Genomic DNA, 26,463 nt, shown 5'->3' with positions numbered 1-26,463 from the left:
GTGGCAGTGGGTGGCAGCACAGTGCACCTAATATGAAAAACGTATGTTTTGGAGGGTGTCCGGATACTTTTGATCACATAGTGTATTTATTTGTAAATCGCGCAAAAACGTTTACAGATAAACATTCACTGTTATACTACAACAAGGAACTAGCAGCGATATCTGAATGAATAATTCGTTCGCTTTGTAAATGAAACCGCATTGTCGTCATGTATGGCAAAGGCAGGAGAGAGATTCTCAGTCTAGTCTGGAATTTGCGTTCAGCCGCTCGGAGAGAGAATGAATCGTATTGGCTGCTAGCAGTTCCTGGAGGGGGATGCGCAGAATGGCTGAAAATTTGGCCCTCTTCCTACATGACGCGAACTACTGTATCCAGCAACCCCATGTACCCGCAATATGGATGTGACTGGCGGGTTGCCGTAGCTCTGGTCCCCCGCTGGCTTCACAACACAATCTGCACTATAGATCAACACAGCGGCCGACCAAAACACGCTGATCGGTTTCACAAGTCCGTTGCCGGTGGACGCCAAAGAAACGTGCTGCGCTGGCTTCACCACTTTTGGTGCTTGCATGATCGCAGGCAGTGCTATATGCGTGGGACTACTTGCCTCCAAGAGTCAGGTGTTCACAGGAACGCCAAGCAAATATCAATCTGCCAAGCCAGTATTTAAGCGGCCGTCTGATCACAGAGCGGCCAGTTCCAACCACAGAATCAACTATGGAGGATCACTACAGAATCATTACAACCATCCGTCATCATCAAATGGAATTACATTTTCCTGGAGACATATGAGTCTCAACTTTATCTTCGAAGACCCATCAGCAATCGCAGTGAGAGACATTGTCCCCACCGACCTTGGTCTGAATCTGACACTGTGCTCCTGGGATGGTGAACTCTGGTTGACTCTGATTTTGTGATAGTACACAGTAACTGTCTTCAGTGATAGACGACAAACCAGAGTGAATAATTTCAGTGTAGTTGGTTATCGTTCACAAACTAGTAACCTCTGAGACAATTTATTTTGAAAAAGATAATTAAGATTACAGTTTGTGGTTTTCAGACTTTATGGAATTGCATCCTCAAGCACATTGTCAATTACTTCACTTTTTGTGTTTCTTTGTAAGACTCGTTTAACACGTTATGTGGTGGTTGACTGAAATAAACTTCACAATACAGTAATGTGCTAATACTGCTGCTCTCTACCAAAACATGGGAAATGTGAACAAGATTTTGTTCGAATCCAGCTACTCGATAGAATTTTCACAAGCAAGGAGAGATAGTACTGCGTAACTGCTGATGACGTCATGGGTTGAATATCATATATCTAAATATCCAATGGTGTGCGGCATGGGATAGACAAAATATTCCCGTGGGCCATATGCGACACTCATCCTTTCATTGATTGTACAGCCGATTTCCTAGACGTCTGATAAGGTATACCACATCAGGCTAACATTCCAAAGAAGAAGCATAAAACTAAAGCAATAGTTTCAAATATTGCAGTGTGGCTGAGTTGACAGTTAACCTCTGCAATACGTTTGCCCTATAAGGGTCCTTTGACCAAATGGGGAAGCAAAGTTTTTGAAAATACGCAATCAAGAGCAACTCCCAAGTAGCGGAAATTAGAATAATGCTCCACAATCGCTGACTTCCTCGAGGTTACCAGGTTCCTTAACGCTTACCTTTGGAAAACATGAGAAAAACAATTCAATATTTTAAAGGGGACTTCGCTTAAAATGAGTTTCTATGTAGCACTGTTAACGCTGAGTTATGGTTGATCTAACAGTGCTGGGAATAGTACGATGGCAAACAGAAAGGACTGACATAGACTAGTGTAGTGCAGCTTACCGAAGACGTTGAATGACGTGCGTGTGAATGATGATGGAAGGGGTGAAATGGAAAACAGCATCAACCTACATTGAAGATAGATCACTTTTGAAACTACTGTAATTTGGGACATCTGATATTCTGTACGATCGGCAATAGATGAAGAAAAAGTTAGGTGGACTACATTTGTGGAGCAGTGAGCACATTCTCACTCACGAGAAACACATTCTCATCAGGCACTGTCACTTGTTTACGGTTCTGAGTAAAGTTATTTATTATGAATTATGAACCCGCCATCAATTTCCCTCTTGTGTAAACCTCTTCATTTCAGAGTAGCACTTGCAAATTACGTCCTCAATTATTTGCGGAATGAATTCCAACCTTTGCCATCCCCTGTGCGTTTTACACTCTGCAGCTCTCTCTAATATCATGGAAATTATTCCCTGATAGGACTATCTTCCTGTCCCTTCTTCTTGTCAGCGATTTTCATATGTTCCTTTCTTCGCCGATTGTGCGGGGTCTCCAAATTCTATGTCGTATCAGTCCACCTAATTTTCAACATTGTCCTATAGCATCACATCTCAAACGCTGCGATTCTCTTCTGTTCTGGTTTTCACTCTGTCACCTTATAATGCTGTCCTCCTGAAGGACATCCTTGGAAATGCTCAGGTTAACGTCTGACACTAACAGACTTCTCTTGACCAGAGATGTCCTCTTTGCCTGTGATAATCTGCTTTTAATGTCGTCCTTGCTTCGTCTGTCATTTATTGCGTATTTTGCTTCGAAAGTAGCAGAATTCCTTGACTTCGACTATTTAATTGATCACCAGTTGTGGTTTTAAGATTATCACTGTTCTCATTTCTTCTTCTCTCAATTACTTTCACATATCTTCAGCGTACTCTCAATCCATATTCTGCACTTATTAGGCTGTTCCTTCCATTCAGCACGTCCTGGAATTCTTCTTCTCTTTCGCTGAGGATAGCAATTTTATCACCTTCAAATTTAATTCGATTCTTCAACCTTTTTTCTCTTTCTGTCATTGGTCCTTCGATAAGTAGATTTAATAGCAGATATGAAATACTAAATCCCTTTCTTACATTATTTGTAATCTGACCGTTCGTCTTCTTATTGCATCCTCTTGGTTCTTGAACCTGTTTTATATTACCAGCGTGCCATCCACGTATCTTACTGTATCCCCCGTATATTTCATCGTATCAACTCCCATTACTCCCTCAATGATGTCGTCAGACAAGTACTGCCCCTCGCAGAGGCCTTCAATGTACTCTTTCCATCCGTAGGTCCCTCTCTTCGCTTAGCGCTGGAATTTCCATTGCACCCTCAGTCCCCCCACCCCGGCTTTTAAAGTCACCGAAGACTGTTTTGCCTTCTCAATTTGCTGACTCAGTCCTTCCGACAGCCACTTCTTTTTCGATTTCTTCACATAGGCATTGGAATATGTGCAACCCATCGGCAGTGTGCAGACATTCAGAAGCGGGTGACCAATAAATGTGACCCATTCCAAATAGAGCACGATTTATTACAAAGAGTGCATGAAAAACCGCATGTGTCAGGATGCGAGACAACCACACTGCGTATTGTAATGAGGGAACAGACTGGCCCTCATCTCAACAGATACTGGTTTCTGGACATCACTGTAGGAACTTACGTTTAGTTTTGACCTATACTGTCTCCTGTACGAGTACGTGACACTTTTTTAAGCGCTCTGTATATTATCGTTGTCAGCAGCTTGGATGCGTGAGCTGTTGATATGATTGTACGATCTCGTGCTTATCTGCCCTCACTGTTTTCGTAATTTTATGGATGACATAGGGTGTCAATTATCGAACGAAAAAAAAACATAGTTACAAACTACGGCGTTCTCACACTTTATTCAACACCACTACAGATATTCGGATTTAGGTTATGACATGTTCGATTTGCCTGCCATCATTGGCGATGATGTGGCGCAGACGAATAGCGAAATACTGCATGATTTGCTGAAGTCACTCTGGTCGAGGTATGTCGGGACAGCAAGGGAAGCATGTGGTTTTGCGTTATCTTGTTGAAAGAGAACGCCACAGATACCTCCAAGACAGAGCCCAATCACCACATCAGAAATGTAACGGCTGCTTTCCATCTACGTGAACCGGAGGTAACTGTGTTGTGTACTTGACGGTACCCCATATCTTCACACCAAGTTCTAGGCTCATATGATGATGACAAATATAATCTGGCATCGTTCGTTCTCGCAGGCTGCACAAACAGGTCCATCCCCTTGATTCTATGTGTAGAACCAGAACTCGTCTGAACAGCACATCTTCATGCCACTATTGTGTCCAAATGTTGTTACAGGGCCCGCTTCTCTCTCTACAGCCGCTTCGGGGGAAGCAGCAACAGTGGAACAATGACCGCGGTGCTGACAATCGCTGATACTCCACTCGTCGTCTCAGTATCCACGTGAATACCTCTTGTGCTGTAGACACGCCATTTTCCCAGACTGGAGGTACGTTAAGTGGCTGTATAACCCTTCCAACAGAATAAACAGAGTGCCTGTCGTTATGGGCGCTAGTCACGTGGGACCTTTGTGATCGTGCGAGACGTCCAGTCTGCCCCTCCTGATCCTGTCGATTCAATATTCGCGTGACAGTCTTTTGATCCCAAACAAACTCGACCTGAAGAGTCGTCAAATGGCATTCTCGATGGGCCACTGACCTGTCACAATCGAATTCTGACACGTGCTGCTAGACATTTATCCTTCTGCCATCAGGCATAACACAATCTTTTCACAAATAAGTGTAGTGTTTTTGATTAGTAATCAAGGGGAGACGTCATCGGTCCCCGGTTCAAAACCGGCCAAGGCTTAAATTTTGATTAATAATCAGCATTAGCGGCCGAAGATTCCGGCATAAGAATTCACCCTCATTCCGCCAACGGCGTTGTCAAAGGTGCCTGAGGAGCGGACAGAGGTTCAGGACACTCTCTTGTCCTTGGAGTGGGAAACTGCCCCTAAAGGCGGAAGAATCAGCAATGATCAAAGGCATGAGGATGCAAAAGACAATGGAAACCACTGCATTAAAGACACATAACGAGTAGTCAAAGAACATGTTTGCCTGTAATTGAAAACGTGTCATGATGATCTCTCCATTGGCAAAAGATTCCGGAATAGTCCCCCATTCGGATCTCCAGGAGGGGACTGGCAAGGAGTGGCCATGAGAAAAACATTGAATAATCAACGAAAAGATAAAGGATTACGAGTCGGCACGTGGAATATCAGAAGCTTGAACAAGGTAGCGAAACTAGAAAATCTAAAATGGGAGACGCAATGGCTCAACCTAGTTACAGTAGGGGTGAAATGGAAAGAAGACAAGGAATTTTGGTCAGATGAGTTCAGGGTAACATCAACAGCAGCAGAAAATGGTATAACGGGAGTAAGATTCGTTATGAATATCAAGGCAGGGCAGAGATTGTGTTACTGTGAACAGGTCAGTGATAGGGTTGTTCTGATCAGAATTGAGGGCAAACCAACGCCGACAACGATAGTTCAGGTATACATGCCGACGTCGCAAGCCGCAGATGAAGAGATCTGTTGATCTGGAAAAAGCGATCGACTATGTGAAATTGTGCAAGATGTTATAAATTCTAAGAAAAATAGGGGTAAGTTATAGAGGAAGACGGGTAATATACAATACGTACAAGAGCCAAGAGGGAATCTTAGAGTGATCAAGAACGAAGTACACTTTGGCCGCTGCTGTTCAACCTGTACAGCGAAGAAGCAGTTATAGAAATAAAAGAAAGCTTCAGGAGTGCAATTGAAATTCAAGGTTAAAGGATATCAATGATACGATTCGCTGATAACATTGCCATCCTGAGTGAAAGTGAAGAGGAATTACATGATCTGCTGAGTGGAATGAACAGCCTAATGAGTACAGAATATGGATCGAGAGTAAACTGAAGATAACAAACGTAATGACATGTAGCAGAAATGAGAATAGCGAGAAACTTAACATCAGAATTCATGGTTTCAATATAGATGACGTTAAGGCAGAAAAATAACAATGACGGACGAAGCGAGGAAGACATCAAAAGCAGACTAGCACTGGCAAAAAGACACTCCTGGTGAAGAGAAGTCTACTAGTATCAAACATAGGCCTTAATTTGAGGAAGAAATTTATGAGAATGTACGCTTGGAGTACAACATTGTATGGCAGTGAAACATGGACTGCAGGAAAACCCAAACAGAAGATAAGTATTTGAGATGTGGTGCTACAGAAGAATGTTGATAATTAGGTGGACTAATACGGTAAGGGATGAGAAGGAGGAGGAGGATATTAGTGTTTAACGTCCCGTCGACAACGAGGTCATTAGAGACGGAGCGCAAGCTCGGGTGAGGGAAGGATGGGGAAGGAAATCGGCCGTGCCCTTTCAAAGGAATCATCCCGGCATTTGCCGGAAGCGATTTAGGGAAATCACGGAAAACCTAAATCAGGATGGCCGGAGACGGGATTGACCCGTCGTCCTCCCGAATGCGAGTCCAGTGTGCTAACCACTGCGCCACCTCGCTCGGTGGATGAGAAGGTTCTGCGCGGAACTGGAGAGGAAAGGAATATGTGGAAAACATTGGCCAGGAGAAGGGACAGGATGATGGGATATCTGTTAAGAAATCATGAAATGACTTCCATTGTACTAGAGGGAGCAGTAGAGGCCGCGCGGGATAGCCGAGCGGTCTGAGGCGCTGCAGTCATGGACTGTGCGGCTGGTCCCGGCAGAGGTTCGAGTCCTCCCTCGGGCATGGGTGTGTGTGTTTGTCCTTAGGATAACTTAGGTTAAGTAGTGTGTAAGCTTAGGGACTGATGACCATAGCAGTGAAGTTCCATAAGATTTCACACACATTTGAACATTTTTGAGCAGCAGAGGGCAAAAACTTTAGAGGAAGACAGAGACTGGAATACGTCGAGCAAATAATAATTGAGGACGTAGGTTCTAAGTGCTACTCCCAGATGAAGAAGTTGGCACAGGAGAGGAAAAAATGAAATGAAATGTCGTGTGACGAGGGCCTCCTGTCGGGTAGACCGTTCGCCTGGTGCAAGTCTTTCAATTAGACGCCACTTCGGCGACTAGAGCGTCGATGGGGATGAAATGATGATAATTAGGACAACACAACACCCCGTCCCTGAGCGAAGAAAATCTCCGACCCAGCCGGGATCGAACCCGGGCCCTTAGGATTCACAGTCCGTCGCGCTGACCACTTTTTTTTTATCTCATTTTGTTCGCTTTCGTTCGTTGCATCTGCTCGGGGTGGACGTCGTAAAATATCCGTTTAAGTTCGTTGTTGATCGATTAACACAGTTTTTTTTATTACAGAGGGCAGCTAACCCTCTAACCGAACACGCTGAGCTACCGTGCCGGCTATCACTCAGCTACCGGGGGCGGACACAGGAGAGGAATTCGTGGTGGGCCGTATCAAACCAATCAGAAGATTATGACTCAAAAATAAATGGCTTCTCTTAGAAGATAGATTAAGGAAAGGCAAATCAAGCATTAGAGAAAGCTTTTAACAGTGTCGACGGGAATACTCTCTTTCAATTACTGAAGGTGACAGGGGTAAAACAAAAGAGCAAAAGGCTACCTACAATTTGTATAGAAACAAGATGGAAGTTATAAGAGTCGAGGAGCACGAAAGAGAAGCAATGGTTGAAAAAGAAGTGAGACAGAGTTGTAGCCTATCCCTATCCCCGATATTATTCAATCTGACAAAGCAATAATGGAAACCATAGAAAAATTTGGAGTAGGAATTAAAGTTCAGGGGGAAGAAATAAAAACTTTGAGGTTTGTCGATGACACTGTATTGAGTCAGAGACATGAAAGGACTTGGAAAAGCAGAACAGAATCTCGAAATGAGGATATAAAATGAACGTCAATAGGAGTAAATCAAGGATAATGGAATGTTGTCAAATGAAATCAGGTGATTCTGAGAGAAACAGATTAGGAAGTGAGACACGTAAAGTAGTAGATGTATTTTGGTATTTGTGCAACAAAATAATTTATGATGGCCAAAGTAGAGAGGATGTAAAACATGATTGGCAATGGTAAGAAAAGCGTTTCTCATGAGGAGAATTTTGTTAACATCGAATATAGATTTTTGTTTTATTAAGTCTTTCCTGAAGGTGTTTGTCTAGAGCGTAACCATGTACAGAATTGAGGCATGGACGATAAACAGTTTAGGCCAAAACAATCTAGCGGCTTTTGAAATGTGGTGCTACAAAAGAATGCAGAAGATTAGAGGTATTGGACAGAATTTGGGAGACAAGAAATTTGTAGCGCACGAAGGCGTTTAAGAAATCATTTTTCCCGCGTTGCTTACGCGAATGGAACGGAAGAAACCGTAATATTGGTACGATGGGAAGCAGTAAAGTGCTCCCTGTCATGTATTTCACGATGAATTTCAGAGGATAGATGCAGATGTAGGAAAGGATCATACGAATGCCGAGGTAGTAACTTTCAAGAGGACACCGCCGATATTCTTCAGATCCTTGTCTTCATACACAGCAAAATCGTCTTGTCACGTACGAATTCGGCAAAACAAATCTCGTAGCGGAAGTGCTTTAAAATAAAATGCCGCAGGACATATGTTATCGTTTGATGAATGTTAGTGTCAAGCATAGAGTGAGGCAGGTGAGGAGAATGGGGGTAGGGGGAAGGGGGTGCAGTTGGTTCTGTAAGCTGTGCTGCCGCACTTGACAATGGAGGGAGTAGCGGTAAGTTGAAAACACACAGGCCTTCACAATAGAGACGGACATTTTCCGCTGTGTGTCCGCTATACCCTGACGGCTGCTTGTAAGGGGAGTCCTCTGTGTATGGCAGTCTTTGAGCTTTCGGGGGACCGTTTGGCACTCTCCTATAACAAAAGAAAACCAGTTCCGAAGGGGAGCCAGACCGTTGGCAAGGCAGGTATGTGTGTGTGTGTGTGTGTGTGTTTGTGGGGAAGGCAGTAAACAGCAATGTAGCCCTCCTTCAAGCAAAGCTGGAGCTGTGTCGCAGTTAAACGCAACCGTCGAACCCAGCACAGGAAGTGAATGACGAAGTTTGAGGAAGGTTGTGCGAGAAAATGAATGGAATAAATGAACAGTTTGATGGACGCCCTTCAGTATTTGTGAGTGAACACAACAACAAAGAACTATATAAATTTCACGACTGTCACAACAAATCAGAAAATGAGCTTCACCATGGAGTTGGAGAGTGAGGTCGGGCACCCGTTCTTAGATGTACTGACCTGTAGAAGACCTTACTCTAGGGCACAGAGTTTATAGGAAGCCTTCCAACACTAACGGGTATTTAGACGCCGCTTCGAAACGTCACCCAATCCAGAAGCATGCCGCACTGAACACTGTATCTTCTCCTGCGTGCCACATCAGTAACTAACCAAAGTTAGATTTCCTTAGGCAGACATCGAAGGTCAACGGCTAGATTGAGCTTTCCCTAAAAGGGTTTTCAGACGAAGCAATAACAATGAAAGAACGAGGAAAATCCCGCACATTCTGTAAAGCTATTGTTTTTTGCTAACCGGCCGCTGTGACCGAGCGGTTCTAGGGGCTTCTGTCGGAACCGCGCTCTGCTACGGTGGTAGGTTCGAATCCTGCCTCGGGCATGGATGTGTGTAATGTCCTTAGGTTAGTTAGGTTTAAGTAGTTCTAAGTCTAGGGGACTGATGACCTCAGATGTTAAGTCCCATAGTGCTTAGAGCCATTTGAATTTCTTTGTTGCTACAGTATACAGAACAGGCATAATTCTTCGGAAGAACGGTGGAAGGACTACATCTTTCTGTTAACGGTGGATAAAATTCTCTGGGCTGCAATGGACGCACCTGACAGCCTCCACAATGCGGGAGTGTATGAACTGATGCGTAGTTGCGGCACAGAACCAGAACTCCGCCGACAAACTTTTCAGAGGTTGTTCATGGATATCTTCTGAGTATTTTGGTACAACGGACTCACGGTCTTCGGCGGCATTTCGTTTAGTTTCTTGTCCCAGTTAGCTTTGCACCTGACAAACGTGCACAGCAGTGAGAATGTGGACGGCATGTCCTACACATATCTTGCTTGGAAACAAACTTGTTCCATTCACTCACGGCACTTGGTGTTGTCAACAGCCATGTTCACTTTATTCTTCGCCCACAAGCTGGCGTTGTGTACTGCTCGGTGCCGTCTCGCGAGTGCTTTTTGTCTCGATTGTATTAATTGTACGTTAACAGTGATACGCAGCAGTATGGATAGATCTTGTGATGAAGAGTTGGTCGATACACATCTCGTGTGAAATAGGAGAGCGGCGAGTGACGGTATGGTGAGCTGTTCCTGTAGCGACGGCGACTACAAACAATGCAGTAGTTTTGGGTTGATTTGGGTTGTTTTGCCGGAGGAGACAAGACAGCGAGGTCGTCGGTCTCATTGGATTTGGGAAGGAAGACGGCCGTGCCCTTTGAGAGGAACCATCCCGGCATTTGCCTGCAGCGATTTAGGGAAATCACGTAAAACCTAAATCAGGATGGCCGCACATGGGATTGAACCGTTGTCCTCCCGAATGCAAGTCCAGTGTGCTAACCACAGCGCCACCTCGCTCAGTGCAGTAGTTTTGCGTCTGAGGGTTGTTGCATTACTCCGTGTTGTGTTTTGTGTGTCGTACGTTTTCATTATTGTATATACAGGCTTGCTTCCTCTTGTAAGCGATTTTCACAGAAACAAGGGTGAATGCGATAACAAACGAAATAATTACGTTGGTACTGTGTAACGATTCTCCGGGCGCCTTCGGTCCCTTGTACCAAGGTATTACTTAGAAGGTGTCCTTGAACGGCCTCTGAAAGTTTGTCGTTCGAGTTGTCCTTGTATATCGGCACAATTGGAATGACAGTAAAAGAATCCATTAAGGAGCACGAACGCCACACACGTTTAAGTCAAAGCGTAAAATCAGCGGTAGTGGAGCACAAAGGAGAATATGATCAGGTTATGTGCTTTAAGATGACCACTAGGCACAGGAAGTAATATTTATAGAATTAAAGTTTGTGAAGCAGTTGAAATGTCGAAGAATGGATACAATTTCAACAGAGATGACGACTACAGGCCTCTGTCTTCGTAGCTGCTCGCTATCACGGAACACCCAGCCACGGCCAACGAGGAACATAAACGTATACTGGGAAACAACCGAAGAGGCACAACAACTACATTTTGCGTTCCCCTCTGTTACAACATCTGTTTTCAGAATTTACCCAATGACGACGGCCCGATATCATCCTGAAGATTTTTACCCAGTAACTTCACTTCTCTGCAAAAGCGCTGGAAATAGCCTTTGCCGTGAGGGCGCCTTGCCACGCTTCACGCGGCTCCCCCTGTCTGAGTTCGAGTCCTCCCTCTGGCATGGGTGTGTGTGTTGTCCCTAGCGTAGTTAGATTAAGTAGCGTGTAAGCCTAGGGACCGATGACCTCAGCAGTTTGGTCCCATAGGAACTTACCACAAATTTCCAATAGCCTTTTATAAGTGAACGCGACATTTGACTTTCGACAGTGTCTGTCATCGAGAGACGCAAGTGGGATCCTGAAGATGATGCCTCCAGAGACGTCGAAATGCCGAGCATTCAAAAAGTCTAAAGAAGAATATGTTGCGACCTAATGACTCAGAAGATTTTACCACCAAATGTTACGTTGTTCTCGCAAAACCCCATTGAGTATATTATGTTATTTTCAAAATATATCTCGGTAGGGGTCTTGGGGATAACAGCATGTTCAGAGGCACATAAACAGCCTCTTTTCCCCTTGCTGTACGTCGCAATAGAATAGGGTAGAAAATCGGTTGTACTCACTCGAAGTACTCTCTTCCACGAAGTAGGGATGGCGATTATCGCTAAAACAACCGGTTGTCGGTTACACCCGTTTTTTTCGCCTTTAGTTTAGCCTGACTGTCAAAACCGTTAAGAAATAATCGATTTCTGAAGTAACCGATTTTCGGCGTTTTATTGCTATTACTTACAGTAATAAACGTAGACTTTAAACAACGGTTGAAGAATTCTAATACTGCTGGAAGAGTAAGAGATTATGATTGCGTCTGCGGAAGAAATCGGCCCCATTGTCTCCAGCAAAGATTCCGAAGCTGAGGAAACGAGCGCGGCGACAGCAATAGCAAAAGGACTCAAGTCGATGACTTCCCTGCACTGTCACTTTTAGATGCTGTCAATTCTCCACACTTTAGCAGCAACAAAGTTACAGGTTCAGTTATCCTAAATTTATAGCACGTCAATAAAATTAAACATATATCAATTAAATTTATCGTCTCTTCTAAGGATCAGTGTGGATGTTTTCTCCTTGTTAGTTGTACCTCCTGCCGTTTGTAACCTTTGAAAGTAAATAAAGCACTACTCTTCATTGCAACCGCATTTCGTAAAATACTTACAAACTGAGTACGGTACCACTCTGCAGTACAACTGATGGCCGTGGACGACAGTAAGAAACCATCGTATAGACTAGGTGAGGGCAAGTCTTGCGCACTGCAAGTATTCTCGTATCGTCTAATAGGCCACGCCGCGCGGCAGCGGGCACATCGTTGTCCCTGCAATACTGTACCGATTATTACGTCATGTGTTCGTTGCTAGTTTCTAGCTTTAGGGGTTATTATAAAAATAGTGCTGATCGCTTTTCCTAGTTTCTATAACAATCCAATATTTCAAAGCTGAAGAAATTTCACGAAGAAGTATTACTTGTTTTTAAAAAAATTTGTACTTAAAAACCATAAATTTTAGCACTGCTGCTATGGTAAGTTGATATGTCTCTTTCTTTACCCGATTATTAATAAAAAATGGAAAAAATGTTATAGCCGAGACCAAACAAATACCTAAAAATTCCCGTTATTCAGAACTAAAACATCGGTATCGGTTTTAGAGAGTCGGTTTTTCCCATCCTTACCATGAACTATACAGCACTTTGCGAAGTACACAGGGGATGGACAAATATGTGGAATCATCAAAAACACATCACAGCTAAATCATTGGTATTCAAAACAGCTTCCACTCGTCTCAGAATGGATAAATACAGGCACTGTGTGGTTTTCAAGAGAATCTTACACCATTCTTCATGCAAAGTAGTGGTAGTTTCGGGGCACGAAGATGAAGGCTGATAGCTATCACACACCCTTCTCTCTAAAATAGACCACAAAGGCTCAATAATACTGAGATCTGGTGACTTGGTGTTATATTAAACTTGTGACAACCCATCCTGTTGTCACAGCCGTCAGTCAACCAAAGGTAGGAAAGCCTTGTTTTGGGGAAATCCTTCTTTTTTTTTAATTACTTGTTTAATGCAGCCTGCCACGAATTCCTGTCCTGTTCCAACAACTATATATTAGAGTAGCACTTGCAACCAAGGTCCACAATCATTTGCTGAATGCATTCAAATCACTGTCTTCCTCTACAGTTTTTACCCTTTACAGCTCCCTTTTTTGCACGATGAAAGATATTCTGTGACGTCTTAACAGACGTCCTATCATCCTATCCCTTCTTCCTGTCACTGTTTCCCAATTCCTTTTTCTCCTCGATTCTCCGGAGAATCTCTGCATCCCGTACCTTCAGTCCACCTAATTTTAAACATTCGTCTGTAGCACCATATCTCAAATGCTTCAGTTCTCTAATGCTCCGGTTTTCCCACATTCCATGTTTCACTACCTTGCAATACTGTGCTCGAAACATAGATTCTCAGAAGTTTCTGCCTCAAATTAAGGCCTATGTTAGATACTAATAGATTTCTCTTGGCCAGGAATGCTCTTCTTGCCAGCGCCATTCTGCTTTTGATGTCCTCCTTGATTCGTCCGTTATTGTTCATTTTGCTGCCTAGGTAGCAGAATTCCTTAACTTTATCTACTTCGTGATCACTAACCTTGAAGTTAGCTTCCTTGATGTTCTCATTTATGCTGCTTCTCATTACTTTTGTCTTTCTTCGAATCACTCTCAATCCATATTCTGTACTCATTAGTGTGTTCATACCGTTCAACAGATCCCGTAGTTCTTCTTCACTTTCAATGCTGATAGCAATGTCGTCAGCGAATCTTATTATTGATATCCTTTCACCTTCAATTTTAATTCTACTTTTGAACCTTTCTTTTATTTCCGTCAATACTTCGTGGATGTATAGATTGAATAGTAGGAGTAAAGGCTGCATCTCTGTCTTACAGCCATCTGAATCGGAGCCCTCCTTGGTCTTCCATTCTTATTGTCCCCTCTTGGCTCATGTACTTATTGTATATTACCCGTCTTTAGCTACTGTTTACCCTTCTTTTTCCCGCCCTTTCGAAGATTTTATACCATTTTACATTGTAGAATGCTTTTTACAAGTCGGCAGATCCTGTGAACTTGTCTTGATATTTCTAAAGTCTTGCTTCCCATATGATCCGCAACGTCAAAACTGCCTCTCTGGTGCCTTACCTTTCCTAAAGTCAAACTGAAGGTCATCTACCATAACCTCAATTTTCTTTTCCCTTCCTATGCACATTATTCTTTTCAGCACCTTGCATGCATGAGCTGTCAAGCTGATTGTGCGATAATTCTCGCACTAGTCGGCTCTTGCTATCTTCGGAGTTGTGTGGATGTTGCTTTTGGGAAGTCAGGTGGAATATCGCCAGACACACCAACGTTAATAGTCGTTTCGTTGCCACTTCCCCCAATGATTTTAAAAACTCTGCTGGAATGATATTTACCACTTCTGCCTTCTTCGATGTTAAATCTTCCAAAGCTCTTTTAAATTCCAACTTCAGTATTGGATCCCCTATCTTTTCTATACTGATTCCTGTCTCTTCTCCTATCATCAGATAAGTCTTCGGCCTCATTGATGCCTTCAGTGTACTCTTTCCAAGCATTCGCTCTGTGCTCTGCATTTAACAGTCGTATTCCCGTTGCTCTCTTAATGTTACAGCCCTTACTTTTAATTTCACCAAAGATTGTTTTGACTTGCCTATATGGTGAGTCAGTCCTTCCGACAAACATTTCTTTTTCGGTTTCTTCACATTTTTCATGCACTGTTTCGCCTTAGCTTCCCTGCACTTCCTATCTATTTCATTCCTGAGTGATTTGTATTTCTGTATTCCTGAATTCCCCTGATCATTTTTGACTTCCTTTCTTCATCGAGAAGTTTTTCTTCTGTTAGCCATACTTTCTTCGTTCGCAGTCGCCTTTTTTGTACCTATGTTTTCCTTTCCAACTTCTCCTGTTTTTAGAGATGTTCATTCCTCTTCAACAGAACTGCATACTGAGCTATTCCTTGTCGCAATATCTATAACATCAGAGAACATGACACGTATCTCTTCATTCCTTAGTATTTCCGTATCTCACTTCCTTGAGCATTGGTTCTTTCTGACTAGTCTCTTAAACTTCAGCCTGCTGTTCATCACCACTGAATTCTGATAAGTTAATATATCTTCTACTCGGTAAAACTTACAAGCTGTTATCTGATTTCGGAATCTCTGCCTGACCATGACGTAGTCTTCCGCAAACTGAAATCTTCCCCTACCTTTTCCAAGTACACCTACTCCTCTTTTGATTCCTGAACAGAGTATTCTCTATTGTAAGCTGAAATTTGCTGCAGAACTTAATTAGTGTTTCACTTCTCTCAATCGTACTACCAAGCCCATATTCTCCCGTGAACCTTTCTTCTACTCCTTCCCCTACAACAGCATTCCAATCCCCCATAACTGCTAGATTTCCATCTCTCTTTACGTACTGAATTTTCCGTTCAATGTCGTCACGTACTTCCTCCATGTCTTCACCTTCAGTTTGCGACATCAGCATGTATACCTGAGCTATCGTTGTCGGTGTTGGTTTGCTGTCGATTCTGATGAGAAAAACTCTGTCACTGAAATGTTCGCAGTAACTCGCTATCTGCCTTACCTTCCTATTCATGACGAATCCTACTCCATTTCAACATTTTCTGCTTTTATTGATATTACCCTTCACTCATCTGAGCAGAAATCCTTCTCAAGTTTCCATTTCACTTCGTTAATGCCCACTATATCTAGATTGAGCCATAGCATTTCCCTTGACAGATTTTCTACCTTCCCTACAATGTTCAAACTTCTGACATTGCAGGCCCCGACTCGTAGAATGTTATCCTTCCGCTGGGTATTCAATCTTTTTCTCATGGTCACCTCTCCCGGAGATCCGAATGAGGACTATTCCGGAATCTTTTGCCAATGGAGGGATCATCGACACTTTTTCAGTTACAGGCCACATGTCTTGTGAATACACATTATGTGTCTTAAATGCAATTGTTTCCATTGCCTTCTGCATCTTCATACCTTTGATCATTGCTGCTTCATCCGCCTTTAGGGGTGGTTACCAGCCCCAAGGGCAAGAGACTGCCCTGGGTCTCCGTCGGGTCCTTCACCCTCTTTGACAAGGCCGTTGGTTGAATGTGGACTACCTCTATGTCGAGTATTTGGCAGCGATTGCTGATGATTTTTATTCAGAATTTAAGCGGTGGTATGGTTTGAAACCGGAACCGCGAACATTTTGTTTACTAACCAAGGATACTTTCCTTAGGCCATGTGAAAAAGTGTGTGAGTTCCCTAATTAAAAAAAAACAAATAGGTATACAAAAGAGAGAAATCTAAGCTGGAGGGTCAACACTGTCCTGAGGTAGTACTGTTCGTTACATCGGCGTGTCGAGTCAGCTCTGACATATGAAACATCTCATATGTTGTTTATTATCTGATCCTAGAGTGATTTTCAGAGACCTTTGGAATTTAGATATATAAACTGACGAAGTCCGTTAACTATGATTCATTATTGTGTTGCAACGTGGTAACACTAGTCTTCTAATGTTAGCTTTTGAGTGGTTATCGTATTGGATACAATATGTCGAGATAACTGTGTATCTTCCAGTCCGACCTCCGGTTATAGCTTTGACAAATACACAGCCTAACAAGAAAAGTGAAGCACCCATGTAACACGATCGGACGTCAGCATAATTTCGTACCCGTACCCACAATTAGCGGTACGTAACTGATGAGTTGCAATTCTAGCCGGCCGATGTGACCGAGCGGGTCTAGGCGCTTCAGTCTGGAACAGTGCGACCGCTACGGTCGCAGGTTCGAATCCTGTCACGGGCATGGATGTGTGTGATGTTCTTAGGTTAGTTAGGTTTAAGTAGTTCTAAGTTCTAGGGGACTGATGATCTCAGGTGTTAAGTCCCGTAGTGCTCAGAGCCATTTGAACCATTTTGAAGTTGCAGTTCTCTGTGACAGGCAAAACGGCCACTAGAGCACACTAGCGTTGTTCATATTTAGTGTTGTTACCAAGCATGGTAGGGTATACAACGGGCGTGAATAGCGTTAGGTGTTGAGTGATCATTGTGAAGATGCCGCGCATTTCACAGCGTTGCCAGTCGGAGTTTGATAGGTCTCATTGTAGGTTTATATTTCGCGAACTGCTCGAATCGTGCGAATATCCAGGTTTGTCGCGCCTTCGTATGCGACGGTACCTAGTCGTGGTACTGCAGTCCCATCCAGTACCACATGAGAGCAGGCATACGCGTCATCGAGTTTCCGTCCGACCACGTCTGACCGCCACAAGGGAGGAATGTCATAATGCGTACCAACCACACTGTAATCCTTTCACGTCCGCCCCTGCCACCCAAGAACAAGTAATGGACTCTTTGTCGGTCTCCCAGCCGGAGACTGGCAGCAGCCGAACTAGGGAAATACTGTCTCATCTGTTAACACCATAAAAGAAAAAGCTGTGTATTTAGTAGTGCAGAGATTGGAAAGCATGCCTTGTTGACGAATGGCATCGCATTGTGTTCAGCGATGAATCGCGGTTCTGTACTACCTAGGGCGACCATCGTCGGCGAATATGGGGGCGACCTGACGTAAGATCCCATTCTTTTCGTGGTTTCTAGAGGCACAGCGATGTTATACCAGGCGTCATGGTGTCCTTTAGCCATCGTGTATGACTTAAGTTTACAGCTACTTTTTTTTTTTATTTTATCCATACTGGATGAGAGGTCGTGGTTGTGAATGTCAATGTTAAAAAATATATCGGCTCAACCGCTTGTTTATAGTGTAAAACACTAAGATTGACGCGTTTCGGAAGTCAAGCTTCCATCATCAGAATAATGGAAAGTAAAAGAACCTGTTAAAACTCGCTAAAATGGAACATGCACTAGGCACAATAAAATTGATAGTAAAATTAAAACATCGTGGCTACTTCCCTTGTTGCAGCCGTGTCTTCCAAGGGAAGTAGCCACGATGTTTTAATTTTATTATAAATTTTATTGTGCCTAGTGCATGTTCCATTTTAGCGAGTTTTAACAGGTTCTTTTACTTTTTATTATTCTGATGATGGAAGCTTGACTTCCGAAACGCGTCAATCTTAGTGTTTTACACTATGAACAACTGGTTGAGCCGATATATTTTTTAACATTTACAGCTATTAGTGACTGAGACGCTACAAAAGTACGTCACGGACATCCTGCTTCATGTCCTACATCTCATGCGGCTGTGTCATGGTACTATATTTTTACCAGGACAATGATGTTCCAGACATGGCATGTGTTTCTATGAATGTCTCCGAGATGCTGAGGTACTCCTGTGGATAGAAAGACGGCTAGATCTATCCTCGATAGAACGTGTTTGAGACCAGTTCGGACGTCGAGTCTATCCCAGTGTTGCGTATCCTGGATATCAAGGACCAAATACTACGATGCACTCAGACGCCACTCACCTGTCTCGTTGCTGGGCGTGCCGAAGAACATGTGTCCCAGCTCCGTGAGGCTCTCGGTGAGGAAGCTGGCGATCTCTGAGGAGGCGCCACCCGCCGCCTCGCCAGAGGCCTCGCCCGATTCCTCTGCTCCCGGAGGGTCAGGCTCTCCAGCGTCCACTGGCTGCACCGCCTCCTCCTCGTCGGCCAGACCCGACAGCTCCAGCGGGACAGCACTGGCTGCCACCACCAGCAGCAGACAGACGGCGAAGCAGCGACACAGCATCTGCAGGCCGATAAAAGCAGTTCCTTACTCCAGTCTGCATACAGGCACGACGTCGAGCGATCGTGTTGAGCAATTATCAATTACGAGGACTCTGACAATCAATGAAATCAATGTTCTCCACATATATATTCTGACAGAGCAGTGCCAAGCAATGACACCAATTGGTCTATTGTGAGAGTTCGAGCAATTTACAACTAAATTAATTTCTAAATATCGAGTTGAAAGGTGGCCAACCCCCAACTCATTCTTCTAAGAAGCGACTGGACGAATTAACACGTTCATAGCAAGTGAACATAACAATTTCATTTGGAATTTACATGTGGGATATGCCAGTGATTACAATGGCAGCACACATTTTCTGTGTTCTTATGTTCTGGTTGGTTTTCCTGCAGGCTATAATAATGATGTGTAGAGACAGACATGAAGTTGTAAGGGGACAGCGACTGCCGGAGGGACATTGCTACCCACACCAAGGGTCGTCCGTTGAGACATAGGAGGCGGTGTCCTTTCAAGCCAGACAGTAAACTCAAGGCCAGGGAAGAGCGAACGAATGTCGTTTTGTGGCCCCTGAGTCGCAGATGGCCACGCAGCCGCCAGGCAGTCGCTGGGCCACGCACCACCACTTAAGTGTCAGGAAACCGTTTCTGAAAGTATTTGTATGGAGTGTAGCCATATATGGAAGTGAAACATGGACAATGAATAGTTTGGAGAAGAAGAGAATAGAAGCTTTCGAAATGTGGTGCTACAGAAGAATGCTGAAGATTTGATGGGTAGATCACATAACTAATGAGGAGGTATTGAATAGAATTGGGGAGAAGAGAAATTTGTTGCACAACTTGACTAGAAGAAGGGATCGGTTGGTAGAACATGTTCTGAGGGATCAAGGGATCACCAATTTAGTATTGGAGGGCAGCGTGGAGGGTAAAACTCGTAGAGGGAGATGAATACACTAAACAGATTCAGAAGGATGTAGGTTGCAGTAGGTACTGGGAGATGAAGAAGCTTGCACAGGATAGAGTAGCATGGAGAGCTGCATCAAACCAGTCTCTGGACTGAAGACCACAACAACAACAACTTGAGGGCCATACCATGCACCCACACGTCAACGAGATGAACGTTCCCAATGATGGAGGGATTTCAGACGGCTAGTCCCACTCTTTAGGTGGAGAGGGGTTGTAACACAGTTCATTGGGAAAATGTTTTTACAGAGCCGTTGGAGGGAGGATGGAAAGCATTACCAAAATACCAGGTGGTTATAATTAAACTTTCCCTAGTTAACACGATATAACACGGAAAATAATTACTATACGAGTACCAAACTTGGTAGCATTAATGTCCAGAGTATGGGGTGCATGGTTTCCACGTGTCATAGCACCGCCATCCAGTTCCAACTATGGCCACCAGGTGCCGTGGTCAGTCGTCGTGATTCATAGTCTCTCCCACACGACCATTTACAGTGCACTTGTTGACATGTCAACATGAGCTTGGAAAAAAGGAGCAGGGCATTATTGGTGAAGCTCTATTATCAAAACAACAGTAATGCTGCAGCTGCACTTCGAGAATATTACAGCTGAAAGGATTACGGAAGGGTCTTCTTTCGCCATTTGCTGTGCGGAGCATGATGAAGAAGTTCGAATCAACTGGAGAACTGGGCGTCGCTCCGCGAAGAGGCCAACGACCGGTTGCACCACAGGAAATTACTGTTGCTATGGCAGATAACGCTGCACACAATTTCCGATCGTCAGGCATTGTCCGTGTTGTGTCTGGTCCGTTGAACATCCCGTGGTCCACGGGACACACAACGACGTGTTGACTTCGCTCTTCACGTTCTCGCAAGGATTGAAGCTGGCCCTGAACCAACTTATGGACAAACGAAGCTCATTTTTCTCTGACGGGGAAGGTGAACACGCAGAACTGGCGAGTATGGGGATCTTCACCTCCAGTCACGGTGCATGAAGTTCCTCTGTACGGTGTACGTGTCACCTTACGGTGTGGTTTCACGGATACGTTCTTAACTGGCTCATTCTGTTTTGAACAGGTTAGCACTCGAGGACCAAAGGCCAGCGTTACTGCGATATGTTTCGCCAGCGTGTCGTATCCGCCCTACAGGAGAGAGACGCATTGAACTCAACAGTTTTCATGCAAGATGGTGCCCCACCGCACATCGCTTGTGAAGTTGACACGCTTCTCCGAAAGACATTTTGAAACGATCGAATTATCGGTCGATCGTTTCTAAATGATTGGCCGGGACAATCACCTAATCTCACTCGCTGTGATTTCTGGTTGTGGGGCTACTTGAACGTTTACCAGGGGAACATTCACACATGTGCTGATCCGAAGCGCAGCATATGAAGAGAGGTAGCCTACGGACATGTTTCGTTCTTCTACGCAGAATGAAACCCAGCGCTCAGACTCTTCTGGACACTAATGGGTGCCATGCTGAGCCCCTTTTCAAGCAGTAAAGGTACCGATATGTAATGGTATGATGTACCGTAGCAGCACGTTAACAGTCTTTCAGATGAATCGATTCTGCATTGTTTCTCTTTCCAATGTCCTTGACATTAATGCTACCAAGTTTGGTACCCGTGCGGTAATTAGTTTCCGTGTTATAACGTGTTAAATTGGGAAAGTTTAATTATAACTACCCTGTATACTAAGGGGCAAGGTTGGCAGTAAATTTAGTGACCAATCGAAAAATGTTTGGGTGTAAAACACAGCTGCCAAGCTGGAGTGGAATTGCCTTTTTTTGGGCACTCAGCTGGGGGTGATGGAAAAGGGCACTCAAACTATGGGGACAGAGAAACACAGGAGACTGAACTAGTGAGAAAGGATGACGGACTCAACCTAGGGAGACACTTCGGATTCTGTAGACGAGACCTAAATCCAAACTCTGAGGAGAGACGGAGGGCCCCTTCCTGTGACGCTATTACAGGGCGACGGTGGTCACCTCCGACTACGGTAAGAACACATTACAGCAACAGCATTACAGGGCGGGAACAGCGTGTTAACTTGTTAACTTTATGGAAGTAACGAATCTTCGATAGGTCGCTCTGCCCCAATAATGTGCTTGCCTTCACTTGCTGTCACCCTCTCGCCTTGCAACCAACTTGTTATTTAACCTCGCGGTAGGATAACGATGACAAGAAATTGGCGTAACCAGATTACTACCCTTATCAACCTCAGAACTTTTCCAACAGTTAGCTACAGTCGTTATTTCACCATCTATGCACTACTTGATTCAGAGCTGTTTATGATGAATGTTTGATTCTTTCAGTATGTAACAAGCCAATTTGGAGTAAATCATAAATGTACTTTACTCCTTGATTTTCCTTTTGTAGTTAATGAAACCCAAACTCATAGGCAGAATTATTAGAAAATTAGTTGAGACCCACTCAGGACATAGTGTTCAGGTCCCCACGATTTATTGTGTTCTATAAATTCCGTTGCATAGCCCGATTAATTAGCACTGGTCCTTGGGCAGCAGTCTTGTGCCATGTCTGTGTCAGTCAGACTGTGAAAGCAAAACCAGACACGCTCGTGGGTTCTCACATTTTTGCCATCTTGCTTCTAGCGGCACGATAAAACTATTCTCCCAGTCAACTGCCTTACTGCCTCTCTCACTCTAAAAAGTGGGGCACAGGACCTATATCACAGGCCGGCTACGAATGCAGGATGGTGTCTTCCTGGCAATTTTTTTTTTACCATCGTGCAGAAACAAAAAGGAATAAAAGTTCTACTCTTTTTACCACAGCTTGACGGGCTACCAGTCTTGCGATAATAAGACAAACTCAGCGGTGTTTCTGACTGTGCTTCTCTAAAATCGCTCATACTACAGGGAAATTTCTTCTGGCTACCTGTCAGTGCAAATAGAGCCCAGAAATTAGACTGAAGGGAATCAGGGAGGATTGTGTTTTAACATCGCGGTGGTATCTCCGTGTATTATTACCAGATGTATCCACAAACTGCGAGTATATATTGACATCTGTTGTGAATTTTACTAATTTTGTGCGCAACGGACTCTAATCCAGATTTCCCACTTACCGAAAGCAGTCGCCTTAGCCATTTTGGCTACCTGAGTATACCTCCCGGACCGATCCAGACTACTGTATGTCATTTTGTCCATATCCCTATATCCCTTGTATTTGCACTTTGTGATTCCTACACAGAGAAAGACAAATTTCATTTATTGTCACCGTATTACCCTCTCGTGGCATATATACCAATGATTTACACAATCTCTGTGTTTATAGAGTGTCTGTATACTACATTAAATAGCCGGCCGAAGTGGCCGTGCGGTTAAGGGCGCTGCAGTCTGGAACCGCAAGACCGCTACGGTCGCAGGTTCGAATCCTGCCTCGGGCATGGATGTTTGTGATGTCCTTAGGTTAGTTAGGTTTACCTAGTTCTAAGTTCTAGGGGACTAATGACCTCAGCAGTTGAGTCCCATAGTGCTCAGAGCCATTTTACTACATTAAACATATACTTATATCTCCTTCAGTCATACTTGCAAGCATGTCTGAAGGATACCATAGTGTAAAATACAGACACTGTAAAAACAGACTTTTTGTAACTCATTGGTCCGTGTTTTGCCCCCAGCATTGGTGGTCCGTGGCCTAGCGCCTGCCTCGCGTCCATTACTCAAGGGGACAAAGCACTGTTCTTTCGTTCTTCCCTGGCCTTTAGTTCGCTATCCAGCTCGAAAGGACACTCCCTTCTACGTCTCAAGGGGAACGCCAGGTGCAGCCAGCAATCTCCCTACAGCACTCGCTCTCCCCTTTCGGCTTCTTGCCTCTGTCTAGACATCGTTGTTACACTGGGGCGACAAAGGTAACGGATACCTCCTAACGTCGTGTCGGACTACCTTTTGCCCAGCGTAGTGCAGCAAAGCGACGTGGCATGGTCTCAGCAAGTAGATGAAAACCACTGCAGAAATATTGAGCCATGCTGTCTCTATCGCCGTCTGTAATTGCGAAAGTGGTGCAACTGCAGGATTTTGTGCTCGAACTGAGCTCTCGATTACGTCCCATAAATGTTCGATGGGATTTATGTCGGGCGATTTGTGTGACCAAATCATCGAATTATCCACAATGTTCTTAAAACCAACCCCGAACAATTTCGGCCCAAGGACGTGGTGCATTGTTTCCATAAAAATTCCATCGTTGTTTGGGAACATGAAGTCCATGAGTTGCTGAAAATTCTCTTAGAAGTAGCAGAACATAATCAACCTAGGTAATGATCGGATCATTTGCAACAGATGTCCAAGTTCATTCCATGTAAGCACAACCCACACCCCTATGGAGCCACCACCAGCTTGCACAGTGCCTTGTCGACAACTTGCGTCCATGGCTTCGTAGGATCAGCGCCACACTCGAACCCTACGATCAGCTCTCACCATCTGAAACCAGGCCATCGTTTTCCAGTCCAACCGATATATTCACGAGCCCAGAAGAGGCGCTGCAGGCGATGTTAGTAAAGGCACTCGTGTCTGTGGTCTGCTGCCATAGCCCATTAATACCAAATTTCGCAGCACTGCCCAAACGGATTTATTCGTCGTACGTCCCACGTTGATTCCTGCCGTTATTTCAAGCAGTGTTTTTGGTCTGTCACGAATGACAACTCCAAGCACATGCCGCTGCTCTCCTTTCTATAAATGGAGGCGGTCGACCACTGTGTTGTCCGTGGTGAGAGATAATGCCTGAAATTTGATAGTCTCGGCACACTCTTGACACTATGGATCTCGGAATACTGAATTCCCTAACGATTTCAGAAATGGAATGTCCCATGCGTCTAGCTCCAACTACCATTTCTCGTTCAAAGTATGTTGATTCCCGTCTTGCAGCCATAATCGCGCCCGAAACCTTTTCACATGAATCACCAGAATACAAACGACAACTCCGCCAATACACTGCCCTTTTATATCTCGTGTAAGTGGTACTACCATCATCTGAGTATGTGTTATCGCTATCACGTGACTTCTGTAACCGTAGTGTATAACATGAGGGAAATAAAATCGCCGGCCGATGTGGCCGAGCAGTTCTAGACGCTTGTCTGGAACTGCGCGACCGCTATGGTCGCAGGTTCGAATCCTGCCTGGGACACGGAAGTGTGTGATGTCCTTAGGTTAGTTAGGTTTACGTAGTTCTAAGTTCTATGGGACTGATGACCTCAAACGTTAAGTCCCATAGTGCTCAGAGCCATTTGAACCACTTATATTTATAAATGTTTGTTGTTAATCAGAATTAGCGGCTACCATAGACACTTCGAGAGCTCTGTTGCAGGGCAACCGTATCTTTGCATTTGACTTGTGATTGCTGCACACCAAACTAATCGGAGGACGTAGGTGTGTTTTTACCACGTTTCCTGCCATTTATTTGATGATGTACGACCCTCTTCCTGAATTGTGTTTGGTCAATGCAAACAGTAGCTGGGCCTAACCAGTTGGGTGCAATGTAAGAAGGACTGCAGACCAGGTGAGGGCAGACCCGTTTTAATCGGTAAAGGACGCGCTGACAGAGCACGAGCACACAGACAAGGAGATAGGTCTCTGTTATTACTCCGCTTATGGCTGAAGACCGCTCGTGCTAACATACTTAGCAGACTTTTGGGACTATTCCTCCTATCTTGTCTAAATCGATGAACAAAATTTTCATGGGTACGGAGGTACCATGTATCAAATGGGCTGTGGCCTCCGCTTACTGTAGTAGGAAGATGTTTCTGGATTGTACGGCTGCTCACTCGCCGCTGTTGCCCAATACTGAATTGGCGAGCAGTTTGTTGTTCTGTGGCTTCCCAAAGTCGGCGTACTTGTACGTACACTAGTCATAGTGAAACTTGAGAGCCGCGCGGAGTCGCCGAGTCACGGCCCACACGGCTCACGCCGTCGGAGGTTCGAGTACTCCCTCGGGCATGGGTATGTGTGTGTGTGTTGTCCTTAGAGTAAGTTAGATTAAGTAGAGTGTAAGCCTAGGCACCGATGACCTCAGCAGTTTGGTCCCATAGGAAAATTTTTGCACTCGACCTCCACGCAGAAGGCCAGTAAATAAATGTAAATGTCCTGTGACTAGGGCCTCCCGTTGGGTAGACCGTTCGCCGGGTGCATGTCTTTCGATTTGACGCCACTTCGGCAACTTGCGGGTTGATGGGGACGAAATGATGATGATTAGGACAACACAACACCCAGTCCCTGAACAGAGAAGATCGGGAATCGAATCCGGGCCCTTAGGATCGACGTTCTGCTGCGCTGTAACAATTTGTAAGGACGTAGAATGGAACGATCATATATGCTCAGTAGTATGTAAATCAGATGGTGAGCTGCGGTTCACTGGTAGAATAAGGAAACTGAATTAGTTTACGATGGGGACTGCATGCAAAATACTCGTGCACCCATCCCATAGTATTGCTCAAGTGTGTGGGATCCGTACCAGACACGACCGGGACGGACGAAAGGCCAGTAAGATTACATAGTTTTAGCTAGTAGCTTATTATCAAAAAATTGTACACCCCTCAAAGAGTAGAGCAGTTGATCGTATTATCTGTCTAGCAGTCGCAATACAATGTCCATTCTGTTGCAGAGTGCAAGCTTAGAAAACTCGCACACCGAATGAAGCAGCATCGTTTGCAAAAACAGACA

The 26,463-nt window shown here is 44.4% G+C and overlaps 1 protein-coding gene across 1 annotated transcript in view; it reads right to left on the bottom strand.

The window, feature by feature from the left end:
• The window catches only part of LOC126419667 (hatching enzyme 1.2-like), a 125,881-nt gene that overhangs the window by 64,098 nt on the left and 35,320 nt on the right, over positions 1-26,463 (bottom strand). The window contains exon 2 of the mRNA XM_050086853.1: positions 18,572-18,833. Within this exon, the coding sequence (XP_049942810.1) occupies positions 18,572-18,833 (262 nt within the window). The remainder of the gene's footprint in view (positions 1-18,571; positions 18,834-26,463) is intronic.

The sequence above is a fragment of the Schistocerca serialis genome, chromosome 9 (assembly GCF_023864345.2).
Source record: "Schistocerca serialis cubense isolate TAMUIC-IGC-003099 chromosome 9, iqSchSeri2.2, whole genome shotgun sequence".
NCBI lineage: Eukaryota > Metazoa > Arthropoda > Insecta > Orthoptera > Acrididae > Schistocerca > Schistocerca serialis.
This window is presented reverse-complemented; position numbering and strand designations above follow the sequence as displayed.